Genomic DNA, 20,292 nt, shown 5'->3' on the forward strand with positions numbered 1-20,292 from the left:
GCCCTGAGCAAGACAATCAAACAGACTGATGAACGCAGGTCAAATCATCTACTGTCAATACACAGTCGCCATTTTCTCTATTGTTGGACACGTCCATTCATGCAGTAATTACACCCTTTACAAAAGACACGAACACTGAGGGTTCTTTCAGAGCTGCGCGGATGAGGGAGTGGGAGGGGTGTTAAGTATGATTTTTTTTGTATGCAAGAGGGATGTGTTTGTGTGTGTGTGTTTGTGTGGTTGCTTAAGTGGGTCATTGTGAGAGAGAATTAGCTGTGTCTTCATGTGTAATTGGTTGCATTAGAAGACAGTTAATACACTCTGTTTTGTATTGAGCTTTTACGATTGTATATGCATTTGCGTGCACATTATACTGGTGTGTGAACTTGTATTTATTTCTGAATTTGAATACTTTAACACTATAGCAGCTATCAACCGATTTAATACAATTTGCTAATGTCCTCACCTGCATGTACAAGTTATCAGTTCAGGGATAATATAAGGGGAAGGGGTGCAAATTTGAGAAAAAAATAAAAATTGAACATGTACAAATGTTTCACTGACAGAGATCAAACCAGACAGTGAATCCAGACAAAATTAACATGAGCACAGAGGAAGTGGAACAAATAAATAAATATGATCAAATCAATAGCAAAAATTAAACCCGAGTCAAACATTTATAAAAGCAAAGAGAAAAGTCTCAAAAACTGATTTGAAAGACGCCAAAGACTATTCAGAGAGATCCACATTGTGGGAGCTCCAGTAGAGAAAGCCTGGTTATCCTTTGTGACAAACAGTGGTGTAGGCGTAAGCAGCAACAAAAGACTGTATATCTGGGGGTTCGGGAAAGACTGCATCTACATATGCCACCGACATTAGCACTGTTTGAAGGGTTTATGAAAGAGTACTAAAGGGGCGAGACAATCTCATGACTTTAGGACTAATTGAACTTTTTTTGCCAGACACAACTAAATATCGAAGCTTATAGATTTAGAACACTGCAAGCTTCATCATACAGAGGCAATATACAGTTCTTCCATTAGTGTGGCAGCCAGCTATAGTCTAATTTGTCCAACCACGGATTAATAATTTTTCTTTTGTAAAACAAAAAAAATGTCTAACTTTTTTGCACTGTTTCATTGTGCAGCACTTATTGCCCTGCTGTCGCAACTCTATATCCCAAACACGTTGCCCCGTCTGTCATAATCAAACTGGACATCGGCAGCGCCCAGAGAAATCCTACAGTGTCAGTGGACCACCAAAACATCCATAAAGTTGTTTTTATATCAGTCCTCTGTTGGCAGATAGATCTCGTCATGTCACATGTAGTTTGCACAAATGGGCGTGCAGTTCTCAGCAGGCAGACAGACCTTGACTTAACACCTGCCCTCTCTGTATACCTGTCACTTGGTTGTGCATTGTTGTACTGCGTGCTTGTGCACCGCATACCCACAACAATGTCCCAAAACACACACACGCACACACACAAACCTCAGCTTTGATCTTGTTGTCTCCGAAGCAGAGGTGCTGTAGGTAGGCTGCTGCATTGGACTGCACCGATGGGAACTGGTGCTGTAACATCTGGATCACCTCTGGCAGCTCCGGATCTCTCCATCCGAACTCTCTGCAGAGATACAGACAAAGACACTTATTCCTCCACAACTTCACACTGGAAACATGGAAGATGGCCTGAAAGTAGTCGAATAAAATGAGAGTCTCCCTTCCCAACATACCCAGAAGTAAAGATATGCATTCACTTCAGTGGCTACACAGAACAGACAAAGAAAGACAGTCTGACAGCATGAGTGAATGAGAGATTTAAATGTCAAAAGCCACTTTGTTCTGTTTTCAACCAAGAGATGTATTTTAATAGCAGATAGCGCTACAAGCTAAGCAACACAGTGGGACAGAAATCATGCAAATTACTCACTGAAAGCCCATTTTGACAAAACATAGTCATTGTCACTGATCACAGGCACATAGGAAATCCAAGCCAGTGAAGATGAGGCTAGCAGGTTAAGCAGATGTCAACCTTGGACAATTTTATAAGTGACTGGGAAACATTCGGCTCAAATAGCATTTGAAAATGACTAAAGAGCAGTTTGGTTTTCCTTGAAGAACAACACAGTTATTCTGCAAACTCTTTATAGGCAGATCGAGTTTCTAAATACAGTAAGTCTGTGTTTTTGAAAATGTCACCATGCCCGGTGAAAACAAAAGTGTCAGTTACAAAAGCTCCAAGGAGATTCAAAGCAAAACAGATCAAACAGGGTTTTTTTCTCAATAGTTTGAGTGGCATTTCATTTTATTTGAAATGCAAAGTGCAATGCAAAAATAAAGTGGCTGGAAAATTTGAGGATTCCAGAGAACGTGTTGAAGGGCATTTCTGATGTAGTGCAAAACGCAGGCTGAGCGTTATTTTAACACAGCTGTGAATAAATACAAGCCCAGAAATATTTCAGAGTAAGTTTAGTAAATGGGGTTAAAAGTTTGAGGAATTGCACAACACAGCATTAAGACTGCACGCTGTCAGCAGCTTGAGTGGTGTGAGCTATGTTCTATACCTTCCACTCACAGGGGTTTACACTCATATGAGCACACTGGACAAAGTATAATAAATGTTGGGTCCCTTGGTAATACCTGGGAAATGGTTTCCTTTATTGTATTATCCCCCACTGATATTTGCTCTCCAACATCCTCCAAATCATGTGTGAGAAAGTGTGGGTGATTGTGTTTACTTGAGTGTGTCTGTCTCCAAAGTCTACTGCAGTTTTCTCCAATAACCACGCTATATATAAACAGTTTAACTGATACTTTATTTCTCTTGATTCCTCACAGTGCTGTTGGATAACTCTCAACTCTGTGTGATCTAAAACAAAATGTGTATCTGTCATCGATTGTGGTATTCAAAGATTGTTTTTGTTTTCTCTGCCATCATGCTCGCCGCTGCGTCCCTAAGTGCAGGTTGCTTTCATTCCCATCAAGCCATTGTGAAAAATGGCGATTCACTTAGCCTCCTAGTTCAACCGCAGCAAACATGAAAATATGCTAAGTATGGGACAATCGACCTGTATGTTTGTGTGAGACTGAGGTTTTCTCAGCAGAAAATGACGCCCTGACACCGTTCTCTCATCGCTGTCAGATCCAGCAAATACCATATACAAAACATCTGTGAAAAGCAGTGCATTCCCGGGGAGTAAACATGGCTCTTAAAGATAAAGCAAGCTCCGACGTGGACCACTATTTATCTGCCAAATGATAAGTGTTCATTCAGCCAGAAAGCAGGACTGAAGTAGGGGGGCAAAGGAGCTATAGAGGGAGGGAGGAAGAAGGAGGAATTCCCAAGGCATTCAGCGGATTTAAGAGGAGAGACCCTCAAACGACGCTCCTCAAGTCACACAGCAAGATACCATCAGGGCAGTTGTTTGTTTTCTAAGTGCGTGCGTGTGTGGCAAGATTAAGATAGGATCATGATGTGAGATGTGTGTGGACACAGTTGCCTCGGTGCCTGCTTGCCTGTGTGTGAGTTTGTGTCAGTGTGTCTGTCAGTGTGAACCCCGGGGGTCTGAGACCCGATTGCAATCTTATGCAAAAAGTGCGGCTCTGGAAAATCTATGTCTGTCTGTGGCTCGCCTATATCTCCAGAATTATTCAACTTACTTGCATCACTATCAGCGTGTATATTGTAAAGGGCCAAAGGGCATGTAGTGTTGACCCTGTGATACATACTATATACATACTTTATTCAAAAACTTTTGGGCATTCTATAGCAGCAGTGTCATGTACTTGTCCACATAAGTGACGTTTGCAATCGCGATAAAATGACAATCATGACAATGGTTACTACAACTGATTCTCTTTGCTTTCTGAGTTTAGCTTCACAAAGCTTTTAATGAAAAGGTGGACAGCTCTTTTACAGTTTCAGAAAGCAGCAACCGCAGTTGCAGGCCTGTTTGCAATGGGTGCTGCACGAGTAATGTGGAAAAAGCACAAGAGGCTATTGCAAGCAAACAGGAAACCGCATCTGTGGCCACATGGTAACACCACACAAGCTGAGTGTGCTCCTGCAGTGAACGTTGCTCCTCGGGAGGTGAAAAGAGCTAAGATTAGACTCTCAGAAAGCAAAGAAGGACAGAAAATTTGTATTGCTAACCATAGCAGCCATGGCAACGAACCAGCAAATGTTCAAAGGGGAAAAGTAGAAGTTGCCTGTATTATGCCAGAAGTAACAACTCTGATTTAAAGGAGTCATGTGTCATATTCACAGTGCTATTATATTGCATGGCCTTTCTCGGCTCTGCATGAATCTGGTTTGAGTGTGCACACACTTTTGGACCTGGGAAGACATTTACTTCAGTGTATTTAGGTATCTGATAATGTGTTGATGTGCATTCTTGTGTATGTGTGTATTTCAGTGCAAGTGAACGTGTGTGCGTGTGTGCCATCCATCCCCTGCAGCCTCACAGCTCTGCCAGTGTCGTTAATAGATAGCAGAGTGATCTGCTGATAAGATAAGCATCACGGCTCGCCATTAATTAAAACCCCCTGGTAAAGAGAGAGGGAGAAACAGAGCAGGGGAGAGAAAGAGAGCGACACAGACAGAGAATGACAATGAGGAAGGAGGGCTGATGAAATAACCAGAGCATTGCAAGGATACTGTGGATACACTGGGCAAGAGAAAGCCGGTAGATGTAGAAATAAAAAAGAGGGTTGCACTGCCAGGCGACAAGCCAACAATGTGAAACAGTGGGATGCAAACAGAGAGGAATACATCCCATAAACGAAAGACTGATCAAAGAGGCAGTGCCCAAAAAAGATAAAAACTGTCGGGTTCACACTAAATACCCACACAGCTTTTTGACTAGGGGGAGTCTGCAATCTCAGGGTTATCTGCGATCTTAGGGTTATTATCCATCTAGGGCAAATTAAACCTGTTCCTTCTGTCTCGTAAGACAAAGGCGTATGTGCCAAGGATAAGTCTGTGGAGGAGTTGCAGCACCTGCTTCGACGGAGCATCCACAATTCTCCAGCGCCAGTTTCCGTTACAGTATCTGCAGGTTCAGTCCGGCTGCCTCTGTGAAATACTGAGTCTGTCGTCCACACTCTCTCCTGTCCTCTCTCATAGACACTTCGTATTTTGTGTTGTTTACTTATTCTTCCCTATTTTGGTTATGGCCCTGTAAAGAAATAAGCAATATGACTCATAAACAGAGTGAATGTAAAGGATCTAAAAAAACTCCAGATTCAGTCGGATCTTTCCGCTACCTCAAAACCTATAAAAGCTGCTTGCACATGCCACAACCCGGGACAAGGCTGGAACAGGTAGAAAAGACCTTAACTAAAAAGAAGGTATATTTAAAGAAATGAAAAGAAACTAAATGCTTTCGAAGCCGTGGGGAGAGAGATTGCAGCCAGTATAAGCCTGGTGAAGTTACTCCTAATGACAAATGACGAGGATCCTGGAAGGAAGTGTAATTTCAAAACTTATTACATCAAAGTAAATGTGTGTTTCAGTTTATGGAGTCACGGGACAAGGACTTAAAATGTTAATAAAATATTAAATTTAAGAAAAAGTAATACAAAAATCGTTTGAACTTATTGCAATATTAATGATATAATGATGACTGTTGATTTATGTATAACTGATTTAATTGTTTCTTCTTCATGCTCCTTTTTATTTATTGGAATGCGCATAAGTGTGTTGATTTCTGTTGTTTTGGGATTGTAGAGAGCTAAACTAAACTTCTAGAATAATATAAGTTTATGATTTACATGTTTAATAGTGTTAATTGTGAAATGACAACAGCGTTTTGTCAAATATGTGATGGAATAAGAGCTCAACAGGCTGCACCTACTGCTACAGTGGCAGCGGATTGGAGACAGGTAATTGCAGTTCTGTTGTTGTGTTTCATGATGTAAGATGTTGACATTTGAAGATATATGAGTCTCACTTTCAGAATAGTTACACTCACTACTAGTTAGACTTTTTTTAATGCTGAGGAAACACTAGGTATGGCAGTCTGACATACTGAGAATAAAGGCAGGTGGCGAGGGAGATGGTAGAGGATGATATAGGAGTGATATAAATGGGACAGAGGAAAAGACTGCTGTGTGATGGTAGGGCTTTGATGCAGACGCACGTACACACACAGACACACAGAGAAGGGAGACAAAATGTGATAGAAGAGTGCAACACAAGAAAATACAGGGATTATCAAAGGACTTCTTTCATTTCATAAGACTTCTCTTCATCTCCTTCTCTTTTCATCTCCAGGTCCCATGAGTCCTCTGAACTTCTATCTGAAATCCCAACATGACCATTGATATACAGTACAAACACGTGGAGACATCTATGCACACACACGTGTAGAGAAAGCAAAGCTGTAGCCGTAAAAACTCTAGCCTGCGTGATGCTCTGGTTTTAACAATCTAGATTTCCGAACAGATTGGTCGATTGTTGCTGTGAATAATTCCTCTGCCTGGTCGAGGGAGGTTGAAGGTGGGGGGGAGACACGGGCGACAGCGATACATGCTGCATTGCTTATTGTCATAGTCCCTGTAGCCTTGAACTCAAATGGCTAAAACTGCAGTGGCAAAGAATGAATGGGTGAATTATGTAACAGAGGATGTGATAAATAACAGCAAAGCTAATAGAAAAAATGGCTTAAGAGGTTTATGAAGAGTCAAGCTAAAGGAACCGAAAGGCTGAGGGGCCTTGAGCATAGTCATGAAGAACTTGCACCTGTCAACGGACATAAAATACATTACAGTAATATAATAGAACCAAACACACATATGTGATCGGTCATATCAGCAGTTGTTTGGCTTCAACAACTCTGTAGCAAGGGACCAACCTTGCTATCTTGTATTGGCTGCTTTAGGTTTGGGGTTTGTTACTCTTCCGTGAAAACAAGTTCTGTGTCAACTCTGATCAGTTTCACTGTGTCCGAATAAAATAAAATTGAGTCTTTATAACAATGACTTATTTTGGCTGTGATGTCAAAAAAGACCCACAAGTTATACTAGCATTAGCATTATCAGACCAGTTTATATTTCACCTTCCATTCTCAAAACCTCAAAGGCTGCACGACTCGAGAATATAGGAATCTGGACTTGGACGGTTTCGTAGCTACACACAGGAAGCCTGTCCCACTGCCCTTAATGTGATTGGACAAGGCCTGTCATGTCTGTTCACTGATCAGGGGGTCCGGAATGGACAGACTGGCAGTGTGCATACAGAAGCAGATGCTAATTAGGACCTGAACATCAATCTTCATCAGCGTGTTGGGACGAAGGGCGGACGGAGAGATAGATAGAGGCGTTGTGAATTGATGACCATGATGACAAAGCTCGGATATATGGCTGCTGAAGGACAGGGCGGATTAGTGTTGCCATGTCACTACTGGCTATTTCATACCTGTAGCACGCCACAATAACTTACTTTTTTATTCCCAACAATGTGCATCCTCTCCCTTATATTCATATTCTACCAAATTGCGTTTTTTCCACTCCTGATATTTAATATTTTTGCGGTATGGATGTCTATAAAATAAGGGGATAGCTCAAAATACACATATAAACACATTATTGAGTAAATAGTTTGAGTTCCCATGTGTATTCATGCATGTGTGCCTCTATGCAACCTGACTGCATTAATCAAACTAAAGTCAATACAAACAAAAGACTTCTGCAATTCCTCCAATAAACCGCAGCCAAACTAATATGCAGGTGGAGATGCACCAACATTGACTTTAAATGCAGTGCAAGGTCTCTCTAATTAAAAGTGCAACTTAATTAAGATGCGATCCAGGAAAACAGCTACGACTATTAATTTGCCGTATACTGACAAACGCTTGTAAGAAAGTTCTCTCTTTGGCACACAGCCATCTTCAGATTCCAACTAAGAGACACGGAGAATTTCACCTGAATCTTTCTTCTCTCAAAGATGCAAAATTAAAATGCAGTATAAATTCAAACTGTCTAATATGTGTGATAATTTATTCCCCACCTTATATAGTTCCAGGTGGGACTATTTATATAAACTGAAACTGTGTCAGCAGACCATTCATTAAACCACCACATGAGGAATTCCACATCTGGTCTGAAATACAAACTAATTATCATTGCTTAATAACATTATGGTGGAGACATAATGTCAGCCAGATTATATTTAATGAGAAAGTCACTGCATAAAGCTGCAGAGAGCAGCCTGGGTATAAGGAAAATTACTTTGAACAATTCTGTCCAGTCTCATGTCAAGAGAATGTGGTCAATGTTTGAATATGACCATTTTCCAGTTAAAAGCATAGACACATTATTTTTCATTTGAAAAATACCAATACTGCTGTGAAAATACATTTTAACAAATACTTTATGTTCAATATTTGACTGTTAAGTGTAAACATAAAAACATGAACTCACAACTGTAGGAGTGGTTGCATGTTCTACCACATTGGATTTTCTGTGGTGAACTGGTCCCTAACACCTTAAGCAATATTGCATGCTTTGCACACGCTCTTCCCCCATGCGAAAATTTCCTCCGTGTAGAGCTCTGTCACGGCTGACAGAACTTAACACAAATCCCAGTCACAATAAAGGGGATCAATGGAAGGTGGGGGAAGTGAGAGGGCGATGCTTCCCAGGCCGCAGACAAATGGGAGGATAGAGATGGGAGGATGAAGCTGGGATGAAACCTATCCAGAAAAAGATGTGAAGAAAACTAATCGAGTCAGCTGCACCTGATCTTCTGTCATCATCCTCCCCCTTATACAAACTGTTCTCCACTTGAGGATGAGCAAACAAAATTACTGGTAATCACAGATCACCTCTGTCTATGCAAATAGAAAAGTGAGCAGGAAGTATTAATACCCCAGAGAGGAATTTCACAAACCATACACAGAAAGATAGAGAAGAATAGCAGAGAGGAGGTCATGACTAAGAGCAACCACTTTTTGTCCAGAAATGAAGAGGAAGAGGAGATCACCTCTCTTTAAAATCAGGTTGTGTATTCAGTGAAAGCATAGACATGTAGAAAAAGGATTGAGCCATGTGTGTATGATATAGATCACTCATTCACTATAGCCCCTTTTCCACTGGTCAAAATCCAGCCATAAACATCCCTCCATCTGCAATGGGAATGAATACAAGTGTCAATAACTCTTGGTCATTGACGCGGAAATAGCCACAGTTGTTTGTGCACTTATTATTATGTCAATCTTAGAGACAATGTGCGACAGGAATTTGCACATTGTTAACAAAAATAAAGCAAATTCAGTTTCAATTTATGAAAAACAATGACTCTGAAATGTCTGTTGCAGATAAACCAGGTAGGATGAGCGCAGATCTCTCTAACCACACTCTGCACCATGTCAACAAGAAAAAAGTGACACTTTATCGAAAGCCTGTTTCCTTGTAACACTGGCAAAACAGTGAGGTGAGAGAGCTTTTCAGTGTCCTGCACATTTGTGACATTGAACATGACTCACCAAGGGGGAAAACCGATAGGCAAGGTGAACTCCCCCGCTGGCACGAGAGTAGTGCATCAACAGATTTATAAAGGGTTTACCTGCCTTTTAAAAACCTGCATATACCTGCTTATTTAGGTGTAAAAGAGATATACGTTTCTGTCTCTTCATTTGCTCCTTTCGTTAGAGTATCCCCCACCTCTGTATTTCCTCCCCTCCCTTGTCGCTCTCTCTCTCTCTCTCGCTCTCTTCTTTTGGATGAGTTTTTCCATCAAGAGTCCAGGCAACAACCACACAGGCTAAGAGAAAAATCAATAGTCTTCTCTGTGGTGTCCTCCAGCTGGGAATAGGAGGCTCAGGAGGTTGAATGAAAAGCGAACAAAGGACTGAGTGAGAGGAATGAGAGGTGTTGAATGAGACTGACAAACACTGAATGGGACAGAGGGACAGGTGGTTGTGGGGAAAAAGAGCTGGTGATATTTGATGTAATGCAACCTTGAAGGGAGCTTGATCCATTATTAAGTTATAAGGATTAAGTGGGGACCAAGATCAATCAAGTGTACTGTAATACACAAAATACGTTTGTCCATTTAATTTATGAGGATAAAATACTTGTCATTTTCATAGTAAAGTGCATGTCTTAAACTATTTGAAGTTTTAAGAGTACAACTCCAAAGGAAAGTAGAAGGGGATGTGGAGCTTGTAAGGTTTAACGGGTTACTGTGTTTTCCACTGTATCGCTCTCCATTGAACTCCTCTACTGCCCAAACACTTCATCAATTTATTGCAGTTATGAGCGTTGATCTTTTCCACTCTTTGCCCTTTTGATAATTTGCTTTTGATAAGTGTGTCTAGTCGGAGATTAAAATGAAGGAAATGTCATGTAACATTCTCTATGTGTGAGTGTGTGTGTGTGTGTGTGGCTTGCATGGGTGGGGGTAGCGAAGGGGGGCATTAGTGTGCAGGTCCATGCAGCGATTTTTGCCAGGGTAAGGAAAACACAAAACACTGCCACTAGTCCTTGTAATTAGCTGAACACACAAAATTGGAGGCCTAATTTAATATGGTATTAAGCTGACAGACAGGTGCTTATTTATATACACACACAAACAGCGGACGGGGTGCAGATACACAGCATATTTAACACATACACACATTGCAGCAAACCAAAGATATGCACACTCACACCTGGTCACAAACATTCAATGAAGCACCCACACATACTGTACCCAGGCAAGTGAACATCATTGCATATGGTATGTTCATTAAAAACACACCCAAATACACTTTCATATTTACAAAGTAAAAGAAATTCAAACACACGTACACACAGCTATTATGTCACATTTGCTGATTAGTCATTTTCAGCCCAATTGCATTATGGCCCTGTTACACGGTGACAATACTGGATGTTTACACAGCCAAACAATAGGGGCACTGAAACCTACTATACACACAGTTGAATGCAGTATTCATTAGAGAGGGCCAATAAAGGCTGAAGTGACCAACACCATCACAATGTATCACACACACCATCCTCAGTAATATTGAGCTAAGTTCTCTTCTGTAGCAAAATAAAGATTAAAGTATATTGTATTATCCAAACAAAAGTAACCTACTTATTTCACAGTCGTCTGTGTGTTTGTAGAATGCATATCTCAAGAAGCGCTGACATATGTGGGAACTGTTGGGGTTCTCTATAAAATATTTTAAGGTCCTAACCTTCTATATAAAGTGCCATGAGACAATTATGATTTGGCGCTTTACAAATAAAAATTGAATTGAATTTAATTGTTCATCTTATCGCCTTCACTTGGCAGGTGTACTCTTAAAGGGCCGATTTAGACATGCCATGCATTCATTATTAATAAGAATTGAATAAACAGGCCAACAGCGCTCTGGTACCATCAGTGGGGGAGGGGCATTGTGCCTTCAGTGTGTAGACAGAGTTGACCGTTTTCTTCAAGTCCTCTAATAAACTACAGCAGTGGTCGATGACTGGGTCAAACTGTGGGTCAACATCGCTGACAGATCATTTTGATAATATGTGGTTTAATACCGAATCAGATAGACATTCGCCAGTGTCGCATGTGCTGATATCTGTCATGACAAAAACGCTGAAATAGCCTAAACGCAAACATATGAAAAAATAATGGCAGTTCAGTGAATCATTCAATCTTATATAAAAGCCAAAGCGATACAACAAAGAACAATAATAAAACAATTTCAGTTTCATTTTATGAAAAACATAGACTATAAAATCTTCAGTGCAGAAAAACATGAAGAATGAACTCAAAGTGTTCTAACTCTGCACCATCGACTGTTTATCAATCAATCAATAAAAAGTGACTGTGTATTGTCGACTCACTAATGACTAATGAATTCTGAAGGACACTCCAGAGTATGAACATAGGACCAGCAGCGGGTTAGCTCGTACACTGCACAAGTCCATTCAACTGAAGTTTGTGTGGTATGCATTTGCGTGTATTCTTCTATGCTACTTCTATAAAGTGGCAGGTATAGCAAAGTTTGATATTATTGTTCATATCACTACAAGGGGGACAGTTCACAGGAGCAATGACTGATTATAATGGTTTTCATAATTTCCCTATTTGCATGAAGGCAGGATATAAGTGGACCTTATGAGGATACTCATGTGTTCACTCCACTCCTCACAAATGGTCATGACACCAGCAAACCCCCATCAGCCGTATGAACACAATGAGACTGAGCGGAAACCACTCTAACTTTAGCCACGTTACAAAACAAGGGACCAAATTGACCAATCAACCCCCCACTAGCTACACTCTGTCAATCAAAGCACAGGCAGATGATTACGTTGGTGGATGGAGGAGAGATTGCTGAAAAATGACTGCCCCATTGTCTCTTGATTTGCAAGCTGAGATGCAATCATGTCAACGAGTCGGCTCCGGCCTCTGAATGTCAAACAGGGAAAGGTGAGCTATATTTATCCTGATGATGGTAATGATGAAGCTAGCATGTACTTCAAAATACATAACCAACAGATTCCCCATCCTGTCTCATCCCCAATGAAGGTCCCACAGTGACAGTTTGCGTATGTGTGTCAGGTAACCACAAATTATCCAGAATTATTCTGCCAAGAAAATCTTACACTGTTAAGGTCACGCTGCATATTAGTACCGTCTATGTCTGTGTGTGAATATGCATGTGTGTGTGTAATGCATTCATCAACTGTCAGATTCATATTACAGAGCCACACATTTACTGTAGAGGTCAGAGACCTGCCCTGAGGTTAAACAAGAGGACACGTGCACACTCAGAAGTGTGCATGCAAAAACACATACACTCAGTTTTGTTACTCCCTCTGCCTTTGGCAGGGTTTTTTTAACACAGAGGTGAACATGCACGCACGTACACACGCACACCTTGACTACCCTACTTAAAGAAACATTATCTTCACTCAACTTGTTCTTATTTCCTTCCCTCTCCCTGTACTCTTTTCTCTACTTCTCTCCCTTTTCTGTCCTTTCCTAAGAGAAAAGGGTAAGTGGAGGCCACAGTGACAAGTTGCACTGCTATAAATAAATGGATGAATGAATAAAGGTGGAACCAGAGAGGATGTGTGGTCAAGTTGAGGTCTAAAAATATTTTTTGTTCACAAAATAAGTTTGTAAATTTACTTTTTGGAAAACAAAAAGGAAAATAAATATGTATGAGAAATCCAAGCTTGTGTTTTAGTGACAAAAATAAACAAAGCATTATTCCCTTAAACAGTCAGTGACAGCTCCATTTCATGTTCAGAAAGTTGCTAAAACTCATGTTTGCAAAGTCTATCTATCTTACAGATATGTTATAATAGCCAAAAACATAAATAAAATTGTAATATAATCATACAATTTAAGTGTGTTTATCTGTGATTGTTTGTGGAATATAAAACCAATAGCCACTGGGTACAGATGCCTAAAAATCCCCCCACTGATATCAAGACATGTGTCATCCACAAACACTCCTCTAATGGGGCTTTTACCCATTAGGAACATTTGTACAAATTAAACAAAGTAACCTCACACAGCGGCTCTAGTTAAGAGGCCCCCCCCCTGATTTCAAGGTGTGTTTTATCCAGAACTTTCCTCCAAACCTGCATCGACCTTCCTGTGCAGCTAACGCAAACTGGCGCCATCATGTATTCTAATTAGCCTCTGACCAGGCTTTCCACTGGGATTCTGAAGTTAGTTTGTTGTTCACAATCAGGTGACTAAACTCTCCTTGGGCACTGTGTGGGTTTGGGTATATTAATGTTTTGTATTGCCTTGTGTAAAACCTGTGTGTGTGTGAGAGAGAGAGAGAGAGAGAGAGAGAGAGAGAGAGAGAGAGAGAGAGAGAGAGAGAGAGAGAGAGAGAGAGAGAGAGAGAGAGAGAGAGAGAGAGAGAGAGAGAGAGAGTGCAATCAGCGAGGTGACGCAAGAGGGAAGAAAAAGTAATAATCCTGTGATTAGCTTATGCACCTGCTATTCTCATTAGTTCACACTGGGGCAATAATACAGCACAGAGAAATGGAGGGAGTACAGTATCTGCTGAAGGCTGTGCAAAACAATATAAAGGACATGCTGATAACAATGCTTTCTATGGAGATGATGACATAACGAGTAAGAAGTCAGCAGTGATTATATGAATAAAACAACAAAACATGATGTAAAATTAATAATTAAGATAATTGAGGGCTATTGTCTACTTTATTGTTCACATCTTTCCTCTAAGTGCAGACATAAGTGTATTAAAGTAGATGATGATGGAAGGAAAAAAGAAGATGGAGGGGTAAGAACAACGGATTCTAAACAGCCTGTTTGGAATGGGCGGGTCTCGTTGGCCTGTGGTTATGCTGGTTGCATCTTACTGTCTGAAACTGTGAAAGTGACCTGTGACAACATCACTTGCATTGATGAGTCCATGTCGCTGCTGCTACAGATCTTGTGTTGTTTGGTATTTCAAAGTTTATTAAATTTAATTAATTAAAGTGAATGTTTGCATGTCCGATCCAACCAAATTCAACAGTGCATGCCCTTAGATCCTCACAATTACACATGCCACAAGTGTTTAGCTGCAAAGACTAACAGTTCTTGAGATAATGATAATATCAATGATAATTAGGATGCTATCGATGTTGCTATCATAATACTAATGATTATTATCTAGTAGGTTTGTGTTATATCTCCGACAGGATTGTATTATCGCACAACAAGGACATGTTTCATGTGAGAATGTGCGCCACACACACACACACACACACATATAAACAGATAAAGTGAGAGTAAAAGCGGTCAACCGTTTCAAATAAAAACAGAAAAGAGGCAAGAGTAGAATGAGGAATAGAGCTCTGCAATAGGAACATCACGTGATGGAGCTCCACAGTGGTTGGAGTCATACGATGCTAGAGATTATAGACGATATTCACTGACTCCACTGAACAGACATCTTACAGCAGCATACTTATTGAAACACCAGCTTATTCATTAAGGGAATCTAGGTGTCAGCCATGAGATTTGATCTGAGGTCTATTCTCTGCCTGATATTCACTAAGCAACAATTCAATGACACAGTTGACTGCATTCTCTACAGTCGTATAATTTGGTAAGAAAACTTGTATTTTCCGTGTTCACCCAACCTTGTAAAATGATTGCTGGCATTAGAGCAAGCTCCATCGTTGAATACAGGTTAAAGTATTACCTAGTTTGAGCAGTACTTGTTTGCCAGCTCTGTGACCAATCCTGTCTCCCAGGAATCATGTTTTTGTACAACTCAACGATAACAGCAAGTTGCAGGAAACAGTCAGCGGCTGGAGGAAACATTTTATTTGAATGAATAAGCACTATATTTAATTACATCAGTGAGTCTGGCAAGGAGTGGTTGAGGACGATTGTATTCGTGCACACCCCAATCCTTTGTGAAACCTGAGACACGAATAAAGCTAAATGCATAAATTGTAATGGAAACCATTGGAGGAGCATATGCTCAATTTTAAGAAATGGTTAATCTGAACAAGATAAATATCGTATCGCTACATTATATTACGCAATTGTCTACATTCATGGTAATATTATGATGATATCATTGATACCGCACGCACGCACGCACAGGTAAATATAGAATATCATGTCTTATTATGATAATATGAAACATAATCAAGTAAAAATTAAATTTTTACTAAATTGATTATTTGCTGATACAGTTTAGTTGTATAGAAACATCATTTCTAGCAAATGAAGCAAAGAAATGTGGTTAAAATTGCCCAGAATACCGTACATCTGACATATCTTGTGTATAACTCAGAGCAGCAGTTAATTCTGACAGTATATAAATGCAACATAGAATCAAACTGACATAAAACTCTGCACTTAGTATTGATCCATCCTGATGTAAATAAAAGGTCCTTCACAAGATTTATGTCTCAGCATTGAAAAATGTAACTACTAGAATAGAAAAAGGACAAAATGTTCACAGGGGTCAACACGATCACACATGAATGCACATGTTACTAACTGCAGTGTGTGCCGTTGCCTCCAGAAACATGCATGTGCTGAATACACACACACACACACACACACACACACACACACACACACACACACACACACACACACACACACACACACACACACACACACACACACACACACACACACACACACACACACACACACACACACACACACACACACACACACACACACACACAAACACACAGGTAAGACAACACCAACAACCTTGTCCAGTGACTCATATGACAGCCTGCCCTCCATCTGCATCACTCTTCTATTCTGGCCATCATTCTGCCAAGATTTGTGTTTGACTTGAGTCATGGTCAGAATGAACAATCTGACTGGCTGTAGGGCGCGGCCTTTATTCATATTATGAAGTGAAAGCATTGGTGCCAACACACAGATGTGAACGGGTTCAAACTTACACACAAGGACTGTTGTTAATAGAGTAGAGAAACAGGAGAGAAACACTAAGTAACAGGGAGGAGAGGGAGAGAGCTGGGAAGAGAGAGGGAAAGAGTGGATGGGATTAAAATAGAGATCGATGGACAGGCTGCTTTAGCAGACGCAAAGTAGAGGAACTGTTGTGTTTAGACTGAGTGAGAGTTAAAACACTTGAGGTGCTGGATGAACGCCTGCACCTAACAACCCGGCATCACTGTCAAGCCGCCTCTACCTGCAGAAGTGTGCTGTAGAGATGGAGAGGGAGAGATGGAGCGATCCAGTCATCTACAGTGCCTTGCATAAGTATTCACCCCCTTTGGACTTGTCTAAATTTTGTCATGGTATAACCACAGATTAAAATTTATTTCATCGTGAGTTTATGTAATGGACCAACACAAAATAGTGCATCATTTGGAAGTGGGGGGAAATATTACATGGATTTCACAATTATTTACAAATAAAAATCTGAAAAGTGTTGAGTGCATATGTATTCACCCCCTTTACTGTGAAACCCCTAACAAAGAACTGGTGCGACCAATTGCATTCACAAGTCACATTTGCAAGTCACATAATTAGTAAATAGGGTCCACCTGTCTGCAATTTAATCTCAGTATAAATACACCTGTTCTGTGACGGACTCAGAGTTTGTTGGAGATCATTACTGAACAAACAGCATCATGAAGACCAAGGAGCTCACCAAACAGGTCAGGGATAAAGTTGTGGAGAAATATGAAGCAGGGTTAGGTTATAAAAAAATATCCAGAGCTTTGAACATCTCTCTGAGCACCATAAAATCCATCATAAGAAAATGGAAAGAATATGGCACAACCGCAAACCTACCAAGAGGAGGCCGTCCACCCAAACTGAAGAGTCGGACAAGGAGAAAATTAATCAGAGAAGCAACCAGGAGGCCCATGGTTACTCTGGAGGAGTTGCAGAGATCCACAGCTGAGGTGGGAGAATCTGTCCACAGGACAACTATTAGTCGTCTACTCCACAAATCTGGCATTTATGGAAGAGTGGCAAGAAGAAAGCCATTGTTGAAAGGGATCCATAAAAAATCCCGTTTGGAGTTTGCCAGAAGCCATGTGGGAGACACAGCAAACATGTGGAAGAAGGTGCTCTGGTCAGATGAGACCAAAATTGAACTTTTTTGCCTCAATGCAAAACGCTATGTGTGGCGAAAACCCAACACTGCCCATCACCCTGAGCACACCATCCCAACAGTGAAACATGGTGGTGGTAGCATCATGCTGTGGGGATGCTTCTCTTCAGCAGGTACAGGGAAACTGGTCAGAATAGAGGGAAAGATGGATGGAGCCAAATACAGGGAAATCCTTGAAGAAAATCTGATGCAGTCTGCAAAAGACTTGAGACTGGGGCGGAGGTTCATCTTCCAGCAGGACAATGACCCTAAACATACAGCCAGAGCTACAAAGGAATGGTTTGGATTAAAGAATGTTAATGTCTTAAAATGGCCCAGTCAAAGCCCAGACCTCAATCCAATAGAGAATCTATGGCAAGACTTGAAGATTGCGGTTCACAGACGGTCTCCATCCAATCTGACTGAGCTTCATCTTTTTTGCCAAGAAGAATGGACAAACCTTTCCATCTCTAGATGTGCAAAGCTGGTAGAGACATACCCCAAAAGACTTGCAGCTGTAATTGCAGCGAAAGGGGGTTCTACCAAGTATTGACACAGGGGGGTGAATACTTATGCACCCAACAGATTCATCTCATTATTGTTTGTGTCACAATAAAATTTATTTTGCACCTCCAAAGTACTATGCATGTTTTGTTGATCAAACGGGAAAAAGTTTATTTAAGTCTATTTGAATTCCAGTTAGTAACAGTACATAATGGGAAAAAGTCCAAGGGGGGTGAATACTTATGCAAGGCACTGTAAATTGAGTCAGCACCCCGAGAATGCATCAGAGTTATTTTATCATGAGTCAGTGTAAAAACCTGGATGGAGTGTGGAGATCACAAGCGCAGGGGGGGGGGGGGGGGGGGGGGGGGGGGGGTCTATGAGCAAAACTGGAGAGTTTCCTGCAACTAAAAATAAACAATGAAATAAATAATGATGCAGCCAAGCACCTATTTTTACACAGTAGTGTTATTCCACACAGGAAACAATTATAGCTGGGCTCCACCGACAACCGCCACCATCAGCACTATGCAATCAACGATTTTTTTTATTCAACCAGGGTAGATTCGATGACCGTGCAGCTATGCACACAGGCTAATCTGACAGTGGCTGAGCAGCTCCACTGGAACAGTTTAGGGGTCAAGGGCCTTGCTCAAGGACACTTCAGTGATAGTTGGTAAGGAGGGAGGTTTAAGGAACAAAGTCCTTGTGCTTTATCGTTGCAGAATCGTAGGTAACAAGATTCATTATAACATTACATTAGTCATTGCTACTTTTTCTTTAAAAATTCAAACATTGATAAAGACACTATGTTTTCTCTAGATCAATGTGAATATTGTTAATTTGTGACATTCTCTGTTACACACAGCTTCCATTGCACTTCTGGCCTTCCTGAAAGACTGATCCCTCACTTGTGGCTAATCATTAGATCTTCAATTCCCTTGTATTTTTGGGTAATTATGGAAGTTCTTGTCGAGGGCTAAGAGACACGGATGTCAAACCTTCTTAAGCCCTATGTGACAAACTTGTGAATATGACCAGTGACATGTGAATATGGGCTATACAAAGAAAATTTGATTGATGGATGAATTGATAAGAGCCTGTTTCCCCTACTCATGCTAATTTGTCCTAGAAGTTTGGGGACTGAAGTAACAACCTTCCAGTCAAGCCTGCATCCGAGCAATTTACAGTTGTGCAGCAAAGAGCGGATTGATATTTAGTTTAATGTCAGTTTGAATACAGTGTATTGAGTTTGTAGACTATATTACAACATCTAGCACTATAACGACAGCGACTTTACTAGTTTAAATCAGTGTAGGACTTAAATGCTACCTGTGTAAAATGTTATTCGAGCTGTCGTCATTCAGCCAAGTTGAATCTCACAGAAGTACAAAAAGAGCAATAACTTTCAAGGATGCATAAGGTTAGCTCCATAATATACATTTATAAAAGCCTACTGTCAATATTTGAAAAGCATTTATTAAAAGCTTTCTTTAAAATTAGCTTGAGATCATTTATCCACAGTGAATTTTTTTTTGTGAGTCAGTCTCAATGCATTTTAATGCCAAAGGGTAACTAGATTATGAACAACAGTTGATTGAGTTGTTTGTGCATAAGTGAATGTGTGTGAGTGGGTTTTATTTATTAGGTATTATATTATAATATTATATATGAGATGATATGCTGTTGTACCAGCCGGCAGTAATGGCAGCGTTACTAAATGTGATCACCTACAACAAGAAAGTAAGTGAATTATGATTATTTTAAATGAGCAAGACAAATGTACCCCTATCCTAAAGTTCTACAATAGGTTTACCTTTGTACAAGCTCACTGTTTATTTAATAAAATAGTTTCTCTCATCTGCTTTCAAATTATTACCTCCCTCCACCACCCAGTTTCTGCTTTACCTGAATTCTGTGGTCATTACCGGATCCTGCTGGGTCCAATAACAAACACTTGACGCATGATTTCTTGCAAGCTACTCAACTGAAAGGTCAAGATACCTCTTCTGCACGAGAACAGTACATCTCGCTGACCTTAACGTCTGCAACCCCACAGAAGATTGTGCCTCGTACAACGTTAGCGGCGGGAGAGACATGCAGCTGCTTGAAATTCATGTCTGCGGTTAATGTTAATAAAAACGGTAATTAAAGAAGAGATCCATTTATCTGAGAGTTAAGTCGATAGCGCTGAGTTCATGCCAGACTGCACTGAAGT

The 20,292-nt window shown here is 40.5% G+C and overlaps 1 protein-coding gene across 1 annotated transcript in view; it reads right to left on the reverse strand.

Moving 5' to 3' along the window:
- Nucleotides 1-20,292, reverse strand: part of ctnnd2a (catenin (cadherin-associated protein), delta 2a) — a 195,414-nt gene that overhangs the window by 69,319 nt on the left and 105,803 nt on the right. Inside the window, exon 12 of the mRNA XM_053412346.1 lies at nucleotides 1,492-1,624. Coding sequence (XP_053268321.1) covers nucleotides 1,492-1,624 — 133 coding nt within the window. The remainder of the gene's footprint in view (nucleotides 1-1,491; nucleotides 1,625-20,292) is intronic.

The sequence above is a fragment of the Pleuronectes platessa genome, chromosome 20 (genome assembly GCF_947347685.1).
Source record: "Pleuronectes platessa chromosome 20, fPlePla1.1, whole genome shotgun sequence".
NCBI lineage: Eukaryota > Metazoa > Chordata > Actinopteri > Pleuronectiformes > Pleuronectidae > Pleuronectes > Pleuronectes platessa.